Genomic DNA, 18,163 nt, shown 5'->3' on the forward strand with positions numbered 1-18,163 from the left:
TGAACCCTCGCGGACCCTGAGATCCTCTGGCACTGGTCTGTTGACCATTCCAACTGTAAAAACTAAAACCTATGGAGAGGCATCTTTTCAACACTATGGCCCCCGTTTATGGAACAGTCTGCCAGAGGACCTGAGAGCCGCAGAGAAAATTAATGCTTTTAAGAAAAGGCTCAAGACCCATCTTTTTAACCTGGCTTTTAGCTAATTTTTTACTACTTTTATTTATTCAGTTATTTATTTATGTGTACTTTTTATTTTTATTTTATTTATTTATTCATCCATTTTATCTCGTTTTATGAACTTGAACCTGATTTTTAACGCAGTATTTTAATTAACCTTATTTTAATGTTTACTTGTTTTTATCAATATGTTTACTTGTTTATTCTCATTTTTATTCAATTTTATTTCCGGTGCTTCCTCAGCTGGAACCTTTTCCTCTGGGTCGGCTGCTGTTCAGCCACAGCGGCTCTAGATGGGGACCTGCATCACCGCTTAGCTGTGGTGGAGCGGTCCCCGCCTGTGATGCTGCATTTGGCTGTCTATGCAGCTGTTCACGGAGGGGGAGGTTCCAATTATTAGCGCTTCCTGCATCCTGTTTTTGTGCTCAGCCAATTTCTCATTGTCCTGTGCCATCACTTAAGGGGTGGGAGGTGTGAAAGGAGTGGGGGGCTGGGTACGGGGAGGGGGCCCTATTTATTTATTTATTTTTATTTTAGTTATTTTTAATTCGTCAATGCTTGTTTTTATATTTTGTTGTGTTTTAATGTAAAGCACTTTGTGTTATATTTTTATATGAAAAGTGCTTTATAAATAAAATTTGATTTGATTTGATTTGATTACCGAGCTGCCAGATATCTATGTATGTCGCCACTCAGCGGAACTCATTTCCTCTTCCAGTATTTTCAGCACTACTGCGCATTTGCAAATGATTTATTCTGACTGAAAATGTGACCCATGTGAATATTTATTCATAGTCAAAGTCAACGTCAAGTCAAAGTAACTTTATTTGTCAAGATCTACAATGTTGACACATACATAGAAATTGAAATTGCGTTTTCTCTTCATCTTCAGTTAAACGGGGAGACACCTTCAAATTGCACAATAAACAAACTATAAATAGAAGAGGCTTAAATATAAATAGTATAAAAAATAAAAGTAAAAAATGAGGAGAGAATAAAGTGACTAGAGAATAAAGTGACTGAAGTACAGTTACTTAAATTTTTAACGGCACTGGATGACTGGTGGAAGGTGCAGTCAGTGCTGATGAGGTAGGTGACGTGTGTGTGTCAGAGTTCAGCAGAGCAGGAGGGCAACGGGGCAGCAGGAGGGGAGGGGGGGCAGGGCTGGGAGAGAGTTCAGCTTCCTGACAGCCTGGAGGAGAAAACTGTCTCTGAGTCTGCTGGTCCTGGCCTGAAGACTGCGTAGTCTTCTCCCAGGTGGCAGCAGACTGAAGGAGCTGTGGGATGGATGGGTGGGGTCAACTATGAGGGGCCGTATAAGACATTATTTATTCTGAACCATTCACATTCATACATTCTTGCTCTCACAGTCATATATACTCTCTTTCGCATACATATATTCTCACTTGCACATCCATATATTCTCTCTCTCGCATGCATATATATTACTTTACACATACATACATTCTCACTCTCATTGTCACTCTTAAAAAAGAATGTATGTATGTGAAAGACAAGTATATATGTACGTGTGAGGAAGAGTTTATATGTGTGTGTGAGAGAGGAGTATGCATGAAACGGAAGTGACTTTGCATGACAAGGAAGGCACTTTGAATGAAAAGGAAGGCACTTTGAATGAAACGGAAGGCAGATGATTTCTCGTGCTCTGATTGGACGAGAGGCCGCCACCTCCCATTTTGAACACACTCCAAACCCTATCACTTGTACTGACTCATAACTATTAAGATTACACAACTTAAATGTCATTTTATAGTTGATTCAACTATAAAGTATTAAGCTCTATCAAGATTTTTTCAAATTTAACTTAACAGAGCTAAATATTTTAAAGCTTATTTGTATCTAGCACTCAAAAATTTTAAGATCCCTGAAGTAGCGTCATGACGTCATCACGTACTGGTGGGAGGGTCTTTCGTTTTCTCTACGTTAGCTCAGGTGGCCATGTTGGATTTGCCGAATGCGAGTATGCTACGTTTGAAATTGAAAGTCAAGCATTTTATTTTTCTGCAAAGCGTTGCGATTTCGTCCCGCTTCAAGACGCCCCAACCTCGGGTTTTTTTTTCCATCCGCCTCATCGCTGATGGTGCCGTCTTGTCTTCAGCCCTGATTTAATTTGGTAAGTATTGTTCATGGTTTATTTTGAATGAATGCTTTAAAAATGCTCTTAGTTATACTACCGTAAATGTGGTTTACTGTTTTTTAAACATATGTGGGTTATGATTGTTTTAGAAATTAATGTGGAAATGTATACATGATTAGTTTGTCATAACAGACGTATGGCGAGCCAAACCCAAAATGCATTTCTGCCCGTAAGTTACGACAGTGATGATTTTTTTTTTTTCAGAGGTAGAAATGATCTGTTATGCTGCAATCACACTAAACGTGATCCGCGTGTGAAATTCGCGTTGGAGGCCTCTGTCTGTGGCTAAAGTTTGCTGCTGGACATTTGTCTAAAAATGTCACTCAAAGCCTCTAACGGTTGTGTGGGAGGAGCTACCGCCAACAGTTTTAAGCCTGGTTGCTACATGGAAGCATTGGGTTTTTAATGCAGTTTTAAGCTTTTATAAATCACTGATCTCCATTATAAAAAAGGTTTTTGTAAAAATAAATTAATCAACGTGCTCGTGTTGTGTTCAGGTACCGAACTACAGAGTGTTCAGTGTTTCACCTCCAGGTAGACGCCAAGGCCAGTGAGGTAAATTGTCTCAGTTATTTGTCTAGAGCTATTTAAAAAAAACAAAAAATGCAATAGGTTGTGTAGTGCAATAAATGTTTTTTGATCAGAATATAATTGAAACATTTTTTAACATTGAAAAATCTCTTTTGGACTTTTTCAGATACTGAACTTCAGAAAGTTCACCAGAAAGTCACCATTTCACCAGAAAAGAGGTGTCAGTGGGTGAGTTTTATACTTATTTAATGCATTCATCCTGAACTATTACCATTATTAGATTTATACGGCAGCATGGAAACATTTATGCACATTTTAACTAGCCAAAGGTCTAAATAGAGTTGAAATTATTTACAATTTAACTAAACATATTTAGATTGCAGGCTGAAGGTGGCACAATGGAATGGAGGTGCAAGTTGTGTTCTGTTACTTTGGCACTATGCAGTACTACATATAATACTGCAGTACTACATAGCCAAAGTGTTTCCACTGCCATGTATGTGGAGACACTTTGGAATATTGTCATGTCTTTATGACAGTATATTACAATAATAAAATGATGTTGCATTAGCACCATTCCATCATTTGAAACCATGAAAACTCATCTGTCAAGATCTGAAATGGATTTATGTAGAGTAGATGCAGTCAGAGGAAATTGTGCAGTTTTTACATGTTTGTGTAACTTAAAGCTGCCCTTTTCTGAGACTAAGTCCACCAAAACAGACAGGAACTGGCCAGCTTGGTTAGGATTTATGACCTCCAGGTGAATTTCTAATGTACATAATTCAAAAACGGATAACAAATCATTTGTAAACAGCTGTAAGAAGCCAAGGTGTAACTTGCCTTAAAAAATGACTTTGGGTTTTTAACCTGAGGTGGATCATGCCATGAACACTGTATTGTCCTCTCACTAGAAATAGACATCTAGAAAAGGTATCATTTTATCATTTCTTAAAGTTCCTTAAGTAAATATTGGAAGTGTTTGCTCTGCATTTGCTTCAATGGTAATGGATATTTCTTTTTATGGACCAGCGTGACGTGAACATGAGACGGGCACTTGTCCTCCTTGCACTTCCTGTTTATCTGCATGAAGATGCCTCCAACTTCTTCAAGACCTGTACAGTAAGTGCACACGACTCCCTGTCAATGGTTTTCACTAATCCTTTAATATTGATTGAGATTTTATTGAGTGACATAATAAATAGGGCAATTGTTTGTAGTTTGTAAACTGAGTGATATTTTTAAATGGTTTTAAAAATGAGACGGAAGATGAAAGGCGAACATCAGGGACTCCTGATTGGAAGGAGTGGGAACCTTTTCGTTTACCTTTTCTGCTCCTGATCCATCATTATATGAATAAAGAAAAATGAAGCTTTAGTCTTAAATTATTTTATAAATGTCCTCCTTCAGAAAAATGCTAAAGAACTTTTTAAAAACACAATTTTAATTGGAGTTGGTCCTTAAAACATCATAGCCAGTTGATTAAAAGCTAACAATGCTAGCATGAAAAGATTCCCATTGACAGATGGCAGGAATGTCAGTTTTGGACATTAGTGTGATGAATATCTTTGAGGGTCTGAACTCATCTGTGTTTTTTGTTTTGTATTTTCCAGAATACCAGACCTCACAGACACTTCTGTGGATATCTTCTCAGTTGTCGTGGTGATGCTCCTGATGCTGCCGTCAGTGGTCCCACACATCTGGCTGACTAATCTCTTCTACTCTTCGGGGACATCTATGCTCTGGACCTACAGCACCCCAAAAAATTTGAACCTGCCTTCATATTTATTCAGAATGCTGTCTTGAGCCTTGAGGACAGCAAACCACTGAAAGGACATTTATTGACGCTGAAGAATGTTTCGTTGTGTGAGTCTTCCAGAATGGACTATTTGTTGGTTTAAGTGTTATGTAACTAATGTGTTTTGTTGTGATCATTTGCTTTTTCTGCCGTACAATACAAAACCAACTCTTTTTGTCAATATGTTGTGTGGCACTCTTATAATGCAGTTTTATTGCACTTATTGTTTCTTCATCCTCTTGATATTTGTGCTTTTTTTTTAAAGAGCAATTAAAAAAAGTGTATTAAGCAATCACTATTGTGTGGCTTTCACTTTTGTTGGTTTTTATCAATGTTAGCCTTTAAAATGTAGTGGGGCAGTATCAATATCTCTGTTTAGAATACATTTTAAGCTGAAGAATTTTAAATATTTTCAATGCTATACATTTAATGAGTTAAAGAATTTATAAAGCATTTGAGTGAATTTTACATATTTTATGAGTTGAATAATATAAAAATATAGTTAGTTAAAGCGTTTTTTAGTTGGAAAATATTAAAAACTTTAAGTAAATAATCTCTCTTTTATAAATTGAGGAATCTTAATATTTTTTATATGAAATAATACAAATGTAAGCCAACTGACAATATGAATTTTAATAAATGTTAACTTAAAAGTTTTAATAATATAACTTAACTGTTGCGTAATCTGTTACACAATAATTTTTAAATTCAGTCAACTCGCTAGGGATTACAGTGCAGACGCTAACATGAACCAGCAAGAAATCCCAAATTAACAGACTTGTGGTGTGGAAAGGTATGTTTTTCAGATAGCAGGAATAATCAAAGTATCCGTTCTCTGTTTCAAAATGAGATTGCCACAAAACCGTATGTTATCTCATACTGGAACAGCTTTGGATGTAGAATTCAGTGGGAAAAGGTTTGGACCCTGCCACAAAAGTATTTCATCACCAATAAAATCAGAGAAATTTCTTTCAAAATTCTTCACAAATTTTATCCAGTGAAACATTTCTTTACTAAGTTTAAAAAAGATCTGGACATAAACTGTTCATTCTGTCATTCCTCACCAGAAACTGTGCCTCATCTTATTTGGTTTTGCTATTTCACTCAACTATTTTGGAAAGATGTGATACATTTTATAAGAACTCATCTATGTGAAGATTATAGATTATTTTACGAGCATATTATTTTTGGATATTTTACACAAGGAAGACTTAATGCAGAAAAAATATATGTAGTTAATTTACTTATAATTATGGCTAAATACTTTATACACAAATGTAAATATGCCAACAAAAAAAATGTGTTTTATGTTTTTCAGAAAGAAATGGTTTTGTATGTGAACAGTATTAAATCTTCCACTAACAAAAAAGCTGTCAGAACAGTTGAAACATGGTCTCTCCTGAAACTTTAACAGATTCCTTTGCCTTATTATTTTTGTTTTCTTTTTGCATAACCTGTTTTACATGGTTATCATTATGTTTTTTTTGTTCATTCTCATGGCGAACGTGAAGATTGTATATTGCACACAGTGGAGTTTTGTGTTTGGTATTTTGTATGTGCAAGATATTGTTAATAAAGTTTATTTTAAAAAAAAAACGAACCGGCAAGAAGTAGCCACGGGGGTCCTGCTGCCATCGGAACCTTAACAAATATTTCATCTCCACCTCACCGTTGCCTTTTTTAAGAAATGACAGCTGGTTTTCCCACATTTATATGTAGTTATGGATCGAAAACAAGAGGAATTTGTTTTAATGTAAATGCGTGTTCCGGCGTCTACAGGAAGTGTCGCCAATAATTCACGCAAAGGCTCATGGGGGCTAGGAATAAGGTGGATACGGATTTTCTGTTTCGGTGGCACTTCTATTACCATTATTGGTATTTGAGACATTCCTTTGTGTCTCTAGAGATGCAGACAGATTTGTGACCACTTGAGGTGAAGATAAAATATTTCTTAAGGTTCCGATGGCCTTCTTATTGGTTCATGTTAGCGTCTGTTCAAAATGGAAGGTGGCGGCCTCTCGTCCAATCAGAGCACGAGAAATCATCTGCCTTCCGTTTCATGCAAAGTGCCTTCCTTTTCATTCAAAGTGCCTTCCTTTTCATGCAAAGTCACTTCCGTTTCATGCATACTCCTCTCTCACACACACATATAAACTCTTCCTCACACGTACATATATACTTGTCTTTCACATACATACATTCTTTTTTAAGAGTGACAATGAGAGTGAGAATGTATGTATGTGTAAAGTAATATATATGCATGCGAGAGAGAGAATATATGGATGTGCAAGTGAGAATATATGTATGCGAAAGAGAGTATATATGACTGTGAGAGCAAGAATGTATGAATGTGAGAGAGAGAATATATGGATGCGTAAGAGAATATATGTATGCGAAAGAGAGTATATATGACTGTGAGAGCAAGAATGTATGAATGTGAATGGTTCAGAATAAATAATGTCTTATACGGCCCCTCATAGTCAACTGCAATGCAGAGGGCTTTCCGGGTGAGGCGGGTTTTGTAGATGTCCTGGATGGAGGGGAGGGGGGCACCGATGATCCTCTCAGCTGCCCTCACGATGCGTTGGAGGGACTTACGGCAGGACACGTTCCAGGCGCCATACCACACCGTGATTCAGCTGGTGAGGATGCTCTCCACACGTGTGCATGATGGGGGGAGGGACTTTTGCTTTCTTGAGTTTACGGAGGAAGTAGAGACGCTGCTGTGATTTCCCAGCTAGTGATGCGATGTTCTCGGACCAGGAGAGGTTGTCTGTGATGTGCACACCCAGGAACTTAGTGCTGCTCATTCTTTCCACGTAGTGTTGTTGATGGTCAGAGGAGCATGCTGAGTGTGCGCTCTCCTGAAATCCACCACCATCTCCTTCGTCTTCTCCACGTTCAGGAGGAGATTATTGTCTCTGCACCAACCGGCTCACCTCGCTCCTGTAGTTTGTCTCATCGCCGCTCCTGATGAGACCCATCACTGTGGTGTCGTCAGCAAACGTAACGTAAATGTTGGAGCTGTGTGTCGGAGCGCAGTCATGGGTCAACAGGGTAAAGAGGAGGGGGCACAGCACACATCCCTGGGGAGCCCCCGTGTTCAAGATGATGGTGCTGGATGTGTTGCTGCCGACTCGCACTGCTTGCGGTCTCCCCGTCAGGAAGTCTAGCAGCCAGTTGCACAGAGGTGTGTTGAGCCCCAGCTAAGCCCGTTTGTGAGTGAGCTGCTGGGGGATGATGGTGTTGAATGCTGAGCTGACATATGAACAGCATCCTGACATATGAGTCCTTATTCTCCAGGTGGGTGAGTGAAGAGTTAAGAGCAGTTGAGATGGCATCCTCTGTTGAACGGTTGGACCGATAGGAAAACTGAAATGGGTCCAGGGAGGGGGGCAGGGCAGACTTGATGTGCCGCATGACTAGCCATTCGAAGCTCTTCATGATGATTGTAATCGGAAGAAGTTTTTCTGGGCCCATGTACACCGTTGCATTCTAATCTGACCATTGATGCGATAAAAATATTTTGCACAGGTAACAGTGGCAGTCAGTCAGCGGGACAACCCTGCTACATGGTAATCCTGGTAATTTCTTTCTCTTTCTTTGACTGAGTTTGGAAGCTTGCTGTCCCGCGTTGACACAAGAGGTAAAAAACAAAACCAGAGAACCTGATGTATAAATATTGTCTCCATTTTCCGGTTCCGGGTTACAGCAGCAGGACGCGTGGCGTGCCTCTCTGCGATTACAACTATCTTCAAATTACTTAAAAAGTTGATTTTTCTCCAAAAAAGAGAGCTGACCATGCCCCCGAAGAAACCCCAGGAATATGAAGAACTCAAGAAGTCTCTTGACATTATTTAAGAAACGCTGAAAAGTTTTATGGATCAAGTGTCGGCTAAGCTAACGCCACTATGGGAGATGATGGAAGAGTTCCGAAGATTTCGGGCTCAAAACGAGCAGCGAGAAAACCGGGTCGAGATTCTGGAGAAAAGACTGGACGATGTGGAACAGCAAGTAAGGATGAATAATGTCATTCTCACTGGAGTACCAATCAAGCCTCGAGCTAGCACTACTAATGCTAGCGCTAGTGTAGCTGGCAGTGCTACTAATACGGAGTTCGGTGGAGAGTCTCTGGAACAGCAAATACATTCATTTCTCAAATCTAAAGGGATTTCCCTGGATCTCAATACCATCGAGACCTGCCACCTGCTCCCCAGGAGAAAGGAGACGGATAAACCAGCGATCCTCATTAGGTTTGTGAATCTCAAACACAAGCTAGCTCTGATGAATCAACGCAAAAATCTCAGAGGGTCTGCTGTTTATCTGAACGACCATCTGACCAGAAGAAATGCTGAAATCTCAAAACATGCACGGCTTCTCAGGAAACGTAAGCAGATTGAGAACACTTGGGTCAAAGGCTGCAGGATTTACGTCAAACCACTCGGTCCAGAGGACCGATCCAAGGTTCTGGTGGTGAACACCATGAAGGACTTTGAGAAGTGCTTGATTACGGTTGTCTGAAACAACGTGGAGTAATAAACCAAAGAGCCAAATAATTTCAAGAAATATGACACCAGGAATCATCACTTTCTCCATCATCTGACGTCACCTGAATAACAGCAGAGTTCTGACCTGCAGACAACTTGACCTCAACTTTCACCGCAGCTGATTTCAGCTGAAGAAGGATATGGACCTGAATCTAATGTCTGCAGACATAACATCGAAGAGAACTATTAACTCTGTTTTGAACCCAGGAGATCAGCTGTTATCAGTAAAAGAAGAAATACCAACCTTGGACAATCGACAGTTATGGACCCTTTTTATTTTTCCCCAACAGCATTACTTTATTATATAAAAAAAAAAAAAAATAAAATAAAAAAATATATAAAAAGAGTAAAACAAATGATTAATCACTTTTGAAAATTGTTAAATTGATTGACTTTTGATGATATTACTTCACTAGCTCCTAAAATTGATAAATTGATTCAAAAATCTTTCCTAATGTAGCATAACTTTGCACATGTTTTAACTTTTGATACTTGATGAAATTTTGCTTTGAAAATTCCTGAAACAGTGTTGTGTCTATTTTACTGATATAGTATTATGTTTTAAAGCATATGAATGACTTTTAAAAGTAACATAATTTGCATATATTTCAGATGCTGCATTTGCCATGTTAATTTCTAGAATAGTTATTTTTGACATAGTACTTAAGTAATTCATCTTTGGCATGTGCCTTATTGATACCTTATTCTTAATTCTGTCTGATAAAACCTAGGAACCGGATATTGATAAATCATGTAATATAATGGTTATAGTATAACGGGGTGGAATTATATAAGTTCGCTTCCTTCCACTCCCTTTCATCCTAAGTTTGATTAGTTACCGTATGAATGTATAACTGATGTTTATATTGCTTTTGTGTATAACTTCTATTTGATTGCTTGAAATAAACCATTTCAAATCAAATCAAATCCATGGAAAAAAAAAAAAAAAATGAAGGTTCAGGAGGCCCGAACAAGCTGGTTCTGCTTTCCGCAGCGGGTCTCTGTCTGGCCGTAAGCTCGCCTCCCGGGAGCCGCCACAGTGATGGCGTGTAAAGGAGACCTTGATGTGACGAAAGTATGAATCTGTAAGCACAGACAGCTGAGCTGTGTTAGATAACCTCCCCATGGTCCGCAGTCATAGAAGGGTCGGGCGGTTTTTTTGTTGGGTCTGACGGTTTTCAGGTGACTTTTGGGCTGGAAAACTGGGACACTATCTAGGAATCCTGCCCAAAGAACGAGAATTGGGTGTATTTCAACGGGAACTTCAAGACATGGATGACCGGCGCTTAAAGAAAGCTCCTCTGTCGTTCACAGGAACCCTCAAACTAGAAAAACAGAGTCGTCCATGTTTGCATCTTCTGCAGCACACAGATTGTTTGTCTCTATGTGATCCTCTAATGTCAGCAAAGCAGCAGATATCGCAGAGATATGTCATCTTTCTAACTGGAACACCACAGAGCGGGTATCCAGGAATATGAGTCAATTTTCAGAAAACAGCCAATGAGCATTTAGATCCCACCCACTTTCACTGATTGACAGACAGAATCATTCTGCTGGAAGAGCTCATCATGAAATAAATAAGTCATTCTGAAAAACAGCAATGTGAAATAAAAACAAAGCTACTTTGGAAAATACTTAGAAATCTGAATTTAAAAAAAAAGACAGAATTATAATAATATTGAACATGGTTAAAAGGAATATTTTAAAATGCTGTTATAAAATAATAAGCAGGTTTTTAAAGCAAAATGAAATATATTTAAAAATATAATGGCTAATTTAAAATCTGTGTGCCAGTTTTTCACAATTTCATGATCTTTTGATATATTTATGAGAGATTTATTGGTTGATTATTTGCATGAGGTCATATTTTTTTTTTTAACTTGTCCTGTCCAACAGCTGGGCAGGCAGATGAGAGCAGTTAAAATTGGCAGGTAGGGCACTAAGGGGACATCTCCTGATTACTCACAATGATGTCCCCTTACCCTCCCTACCAAGGGCCCTACATGTCTAAGGTGCAAATAAAACCGAAAGAAGGGGGGCCCACTCCATACGGCAACCATAGGAGGGGGGCCACTGCCAAGTAGCCCCCCCCAAGGCGCATCGCAGGCTAAACCCCCCACCCCCTCACCCTAATATGAGGTTATATGAGGAAGGGGGTAAGTTCATTAAATTTATTTATTTAATTATGAACAGTACAGGCCTCCATAGAAAACATGGTCTTTTTAAACTTTAACAGATTTTTTGCCTTCATTAATATATTTTTATTTATTTTTTACAATATTATTATGGCTTTTTGTCATTTTTGTTCATTTCCCTGGCAAATGTGAACATGTTGTCTTTTGCACAGAGTGTTCATGTGTGGTATTTTGTATGTTCAATATTTGTTAATAACTTTTATTTAAAGACAGGAAGTTGCAGACAGAGCACATGGTGACTTTTCCCTCCAGAGAGGCGGCTTCCAGTGTCTTCCAGGACACATTTGGATCAGAAAATGAGCTGGGATTGGTGAGTGGAGGAACTGCGGGTGAATAGCTGTTTTCTGGATGGGAAAGGACGGAGCGGGAGTCGGAGTGGAGGCTGTGGAGTAACGTAAATCACGCTGGTCAAATGGTGGAAGTGGAGTCGTCGTCTTTCTGTTCTCTCTGGATCTGACTGGATTATTGCAACAAATTCCATGTTTTCACAGAGCAACAACAGGCCTGCAAGGCTTTTTCTTGGCTTTAAGGTGCAGGTACCGGGACTAAACTGGACTGTGTGTGTGAGTGCGTGCATGAGAAAAGCTCTGAAACGGTTTCAATGTTTTACAGTTGGTCTTCTGTGCTTTACTTTGTTAGAAAGTAAAGGTGGTAATATGTGGGAAACTTTGATGGAGACATTTATTTTTCATTTGGATGGAAACGGGAGTTTTCTTTAGTCTAGAAATCAGGGGCTGCAACACAGACCCAAAATTGGGTGCACATCCTCTCTCATCATCCTTCAATTTCAATAAGTTCAAGTCCAGTACAGATTTCCTGTCAATCATCTTCATCCACACTGAGGGTCTCAGCTGTTTGGGAAGAAGTGCTGCCAAGTGTCCAGCAGTAAGAAAAAGACAATAGAAGAACCATTGATGGATTTACAGAACTGTAGAATCGGAGTCTTCTTTAGTGTTTATTAGTTATAATTCAACAGTGTCAACCAAACTGTGTTAACAGGGATGTTTAAATAAGAAAACAGTAGATATAGAAGACTGAATAAACAGAAATGTATTACTGGTTTATAAATAATAATAGAGTATAGTTAATAGTATGTTCCATACAAATGTATTGGCTCTCAAACACTCACAAGTTGCGTGTGTTGAAGTTGCGGCCCTCCCTCAGCTAGACCCTGCCTTCAGTGGCCCCCAGGTAAATTGAGGTTGAGACCCCTGGTCTAGATAGAGACAAAAAGGAGATATTTATGTTTTAGGATCACTGCTGTCATTTATTTGATACATTTTCACTTAATTGGAGGGTTCTATATTTTAGGTTAAGGAATTATACACATTTTTGCCCCAAATAAGTATTTAAATGTATTTTTTTCATAATAATAATCATTCATTTTATTTCAGACTCATGTGTGTGTGGTCCATAAAAGAAGACAAACCATCCAGGTTTTTATCTTCTGAACTCAATGGATTAATAAATGATCATCACTAAACGCTCATTTCAAGTAGATTTTCACTTTGTGAAATCGATGACGTCATATTCACCGTTGAAATAAAAAGTAGTGATCCTGGTGTTAGAATTACTTCTAAAATCCAGGACACTAGATATTCCTGCACTAAAGCACATTGAATTCTATTTAGCATATTATAGGAGTTTATGTTCATAATGACATATTCAGTTTTCTTTTTTTATGGACTTTATTTTATTGACAGCAGGTCAGTTTGTGCTATTTGTGTAGTGATGAGAGGATCTTTAGTTGTTTGCAGACTGACTTGGAATATGAATCATCAACAGAATAAATGTGAAACATCTGCCAAGTGGAGTCACATCTCTTTCCCCTCCTCCCTGTGTCCTGACCGACCACCCCATCTTGTTTCCTGTTAAACTCCTCCCCCGAATCAGTGACACAGTCCTCCGTCTTCACAGTCCTCCTAACAAGGAGTTAGGGAGTAGGGCGGGAATTTGGACACAGCCTGTCTCTTTATTAATTTTTTGAAATCTGACATTTTTGAAATGAAAGCTTTTAATCTATTGGATTGTAAATATGTAGTCATTAATAATCGTTTGAAAATGCATTTTACAATTTAGGATTGAAAATAAAGAAAATACAATTTTATCTGACATTTTTTAAATCAAAGTTTTAAATCAAAGCAAATCTATTGGATTTAAATATTTAGTCATGAATAATTCCTGATGATCAATGACATTTCAATTCCTCATCTGTTTTAACTTCATTTCAAGTCATTTCTAATCTATTGCATTTTCATTCATAGATAGATAGATAGATAGATAGATAGATAGATAGATAGATAGATAGATAGATAGATAGATAGATAGATAGATAGATAGATAGATAGATAGATAGATAGATAGATAGATAGATAGATAGATAGATAGATAGATAGATAGATAGATAGATAGATAGATAGATAGATAGATAGATAGATAGATAGATAGATAGATAGATAGATAGATAGATAGATAGATAGAGTACTTTATTAATCCCGAGGGAACTTGCATATCCATCCGATGCTGCTCAAATACACAAACATTCAATAGAAATTTAAAGTAGTTGAGTAATAAATAGTCATGAAATCATAAAAAAGTCACACCCACTAAAAACAGAATAAAAGGAATAAAAATATAAGAGCAATAAAAACAAATTAAAAGAAGTAAAAGCAAAACCATAAAAGTGGTAAAAAGTAGATGCCCGTTTAGTGACTCCTCCTCATGCCCCCTCCCCTCCCAGCATCATTGAACAGTCTAATTGCACTCGGTGCAAAGGACTTCCTGAGTCTTTCTGTGGAGCATGGCAGAGAGCGAAGGCGGTCGCTGAATACGCTCCTCTGGTCACTGAAGAGTCCATGTAAGGGATGACCAGTGTTCTTCATGATGCTGTCGAGTTTGGACAGCATCCTCCGCTCTGCCACCACCTCCACTGTCTCCAGGCTCTGCCCCACCACACAGCCTGCCCTCCTGGTCAGACGATTCAGTTTACTTATGTCCTTTTTGTTTGCGCACCCCCCCAACACACCACTGCATAGGACAGGGCACTTAAAACAATAGATTGATAAAATATCAAAAGGAGATCTGAGCAGACATTAAAAGAGGCGAGTCTTTTTACAAAGTACAACCTGCTCTGCCCCTTCCTGTGTATGGAGTCAATGTTTACCGAACAGTTCAGCTTTTTGTCCAGGAGGACTCCAAGGTATTTGTAGTTGTCCACTACCTCCACCTCTGCTCCACCAATGAGGATGGGCTGAACCTCAGCAGGTGTTCGTCGGAAGGCCAGCACCATCTCCCTTGTCTTGGATGTGTTCAGGTGGAGGCAGTTTCGTTGGCTCCAGTGCACAAAGTCCTCCACCAGCTATCTGTACTCCCCCTCCTCACCCTCTTTGAAACATGCCACAATTGCTGTGTCATCCGAGAACGTCAGTCATAGAAAATATTGAGTTCATCTGCCCTCTCCTGACTCCCACTTGCCGCACCGCCCCCTTTTTTGCTGCATCCAGTCCTGGTCTTCCTGGTGTCTTAGACCTCATGCAGGTTGTTATCCTTCAACTTCTGCTCTAGTTTCCTCCCGTGTGCTTCCTTGGCCTCCCTCATGCAGACTTTTAGTTCCTGTTGGACCCTTCTCATCTCCTCCCGATCTTTGCTCCTGAAAGCCCTCTTCTTCCTGTTCAGTACTGCCTTACCTTCCCTGGTAACCCAGGGTCTGTTATTTGAGAAACTCCTGACAGTTCTGACAGGCACCACCAAGTCCACACAGAAGTTCATATAGTCCGTCATGCAGCCCACAGCTCCTTCAATGTCATCTCCATGAGACCCAATCAGTTCACTCCAGTCCGTGCACTCGAAGCAGTCTCTGAGGGCCTCCTCAGCTCCAGCAGACCATCTCCTGACCTGTCTGGTGGTAGCTGCCTGCCTCTTCACAAGAGGGGTGTAGCTAGGCTGCAGGTGTATGAGGTTGTGGTCCGATTTTTCAAGGGGGGGGGGGGGAGGGGCAGCTGAGTATGTGTCCAGAGTGTTTGCATACAGAAGGTCAATAGTTCTGTTATTTCGAGTGGGGCAATTGACATACTGGTGAAAGGTGGGCAGAGTAGTTTCCAGGGATACGTGGTTAAAATCACCAGAAATGATCATGAACGCCCCTGGGTGCTTGGACTGCAGTTCTGTGGTTGTGTTGTATGTTGTCTCCAGCCTGTGCTTCCGCTCTCGGAGGAATGTAAACACAGAGTGCGATGACGTGGGAAAACTCACGTGGGATGTAATAGGGTCTGATGCCCACCGCTAACAGCTCCAGATTACGGTCGCAGATCACCTTTTTGACGGTCAGATGATTCGGGTGACACCATCATCTTTTAGCATACAGGAAGAGGCCACCCCCCCTGCTTTTCCCGCTGGAGTCTGGGTGGCGGCCTGCTCTTACGGTGGTAAAGCCGGGCAGATCCGCGTTAAAATCCGGCACATAGCTGGATAGCCATGTCTCGGTGAAAATGAGGAGACTGCTCTCCATGTAGCTGGTTGTGTCCTTATCAGTCCAGTCAGCTCGTCTGTCTTGTTGGACAGGGCGTTAACGTTTCCCATAATGACGGAGGGGATGAATGGTTTGAAACGCCGCCGGTTAGCCGCTTTGGCCTTCAGCTTTGCCTTGTGTTTACGACCAGCTCGGCATCCTCGGTATTTCCGCCTAAGCTCCGATGGAATAACATGACGGATACCAAGGTTTTTATGTTTCCTGAGCATCAGTAGTTCATTCCTAAGATAAACAATTCTACTAATGCTGGCTTGCATTAGACCGAACAGTCTAAAACGTACAAACATTCACACACAGAGTAACGGATGTGCAGCCTCGCGCAGGCGCAATAGAAATCTCATGATCATGTTTTTGGGTCCAAATCCAAAAGAAATGAGCAAACAGTGAAAATGTCATCTATCATTCTGTCATCAGGGCGGGTCCCACCTGACTGAATGGACCAAGTTCCTGGACCTCCAGCTGCATCACTGCTCCTGAACACACTTTTCTGTCTGATTGCAGGTTGGAGAACTGCAGTTTGTCAGAGATCAGCTGTGAAGTTCTGGTCTCAGCTCTGAAGAAAAACCCGTCTAATCTGACAGAACTGGACCTGAGCTGGAACTGGAACCTGCAGGATTCAGGAGTTCTTCATCTGTGTGGTTTTCTGGAGAGTCCAGACTGCAGACTGCAGACTCTGAGGTCAGTAAAGAAGCTGAACTCCCTGAAGGATGAGAAGAAAGGATCAGAAGGATGAGAAGAAAGGATCAGGTGAAGAACTTTCTGATGTTTCACTGAAAGATTTTCTGTCTACAGCCGTGTTTGGAACAAACTGATGATTGATTCAAAGAGGTTCATTGTGTCTATAGAATTATACTGCATTTTTAATTTATTTTTTATCAGACACTGGTTTGTTTTGTAATGTAAAACGTACCAACATGTTTTGGTGGAATGTCTTCCACCTTCATCAGGGTCGTCATCAGGTGGTGGTGTGTGACGTCTTTAAAAAACAGCTGATTGTGACTGAGGCAGAGTCACCTGTCAAACTTTGACAAGTGACTCCACCCCTTGATGTCCGTTTTTTGCTGGAGGATGTTGCTCCAGGTGTGGGAGAGCAGGAAGGCCCCCTCATCCCTGTTCATGGAATTAAGGGCTCACTTTCTTATTTCCACCGCCTCCATGATCCATCTGCGGTGTCTGTTGTCTTCAGTGCGGAGGACTTTGGCCTTTTCCCTGTCCATGATGTGGTTTTCCTGCTTGCAGTGGTCCGTTATGGCTGATTTCATATTTTCTTGAACTGCCTGTTGTCGTCTGGCTCTTGTTAGTATTTTGTTTGTTTCCTTTTCGCATTCTTTTTGATGTTCTGTTTTTCTTGTGATGAAGGTGCGTACTGTTTCTGTGTACGTTTTATTGCAGGTGTGACATGGGATTTCATAAATGACGTTGCATTTCTTATTTTGTTCGATCTTGTCTTTTGGGTGAACCAGTAGTTGCCTGAGTTTTTTATACGGTTTCACTGGGGTGCTGATGTGATATTTTTTTCATGGCCCTTTGGATGCATTCTGTTTTTCCTCTGATGTACGGCAATGTAACCATGCCTTTGTTTTCTGATTTCTTCGTTAGATTTTTCTTCTCTGCTTCCTTGTATTTCCTCTGCTCCACCTGTGTTTGTCCCTTTTTTATGGCCCATTGAGGATATTGACACCTGGTTAGTGCATTTTGTATGTGTTTTTTCTCCTCCGTTTTGTCTTCCCCGTCCATTACCAGTTCTGCACGATCAACGAACTGCAAGCAGGAAAACCACATCATGGACTGGGAAAAGGCCAAAGTCCTCCGCACTGAAGACAACAGACACCGCAGATGGATCATGGAGGCGGTGGAGATAAGAAAGCGAGCCCATACTTCCATGAACAGGGATGAGGGGGCCTTCCTGCTCTCCCACACCTGGAGCAACATCCTCCAGCAAAAAACGGACATCAAGGGGTGGAGTCACTTGTCAAAGTTTGACAGGTGACTCCGCCTCAGTCACAATCAGCTGTTTTTTAAAGACGTCACACACCACCACCTGATGACGACCCTGATGAAGGTGAAAGACATTCCACCAAAACATGTCGGTACGTTTTACATTACAAAACAAACCAGTGTCTCATAAAAAATAAATTAAATACGCAGTAAAATGATGATTGGTTCAGATTATCTTCATCAATTGAATTGATTGTTCTGATGATTGATAGAAAACTGATCTGTTTCA

The 18,163-nt window shown here is 40.2% G+C and overlaps 2 protein-coding genes and 1 long non-coding RNA gene across 12 annotated transcripts in view; 2 read left to right on the plus strand and 1 right to left on the minus strand.

Moving 5' to 3' along the window:
• Positions 1-18,163, plus strand: part of LOC144986719 (NLR family CARD domain-containing protein 3-like) — a 674,722-nt gene that overhangs the window by 645,591 nt on the left and 10,968 nt on the right. For all 5 annotated transcript variants that reach the window (XM_078934618.1, XM_078934625.1, XM_078934620.1 and 2 more), the window contains one exon: positions 16,438-16,614. In XM_078934618.1, the coding sequence (XP_078790744.1) occupies positions 16,438-16,614 (177 nt within the window). The remainder of the gene's footprint in view (positions 1-16,437; positions 16,615-18,163) is intronic.
• Positions 1-18,163, minus strand: part of LOC144986673 (NLR family CARD domain-containing protein 3-like) — a 497,154-nt gene that overhangs the window by 314,987 nt on the left and 164,004 nt on the right. The gene's annotated exons all lie outside the window — the stretch shown is intronic.
• On the plus strand, positions 298-4,958 carry LOC144988388 (uncharacterized). Of its 2 annotated transcripts, none has more exons than XR_013652301.1 (3): positions 298-2,313; positions 2,835-2,892; positions 3,035-4,471. It is a non-coding gene; the product is annotated as an uncharacterized LOC144988388 (long non-coding RNA). The 2 variants fall into 2 exon arrangements; XR_013652300.1 differs by lacking the exon at positions 298-2,313 and adding an exon at positions 4,482-4,958 and having other exon boundaries at positions 2,321-2,892; positions 3,035-3,990.

This window comes from Oryzias latipes, chromosome 2 (assembly GCF_053564925.1).
Source record: "Oryzias latipes strain Hd-rR chromosome 2, Olatipes_Hd-rR_3.1".
In the NCBI taxonomy this organism is placed as follows: Eukaryota; Metazoa; Chordata; class Actinopteri; order Beloniformes; family Adrianichthyidae; genus Oryzias; species Oryzias latipes.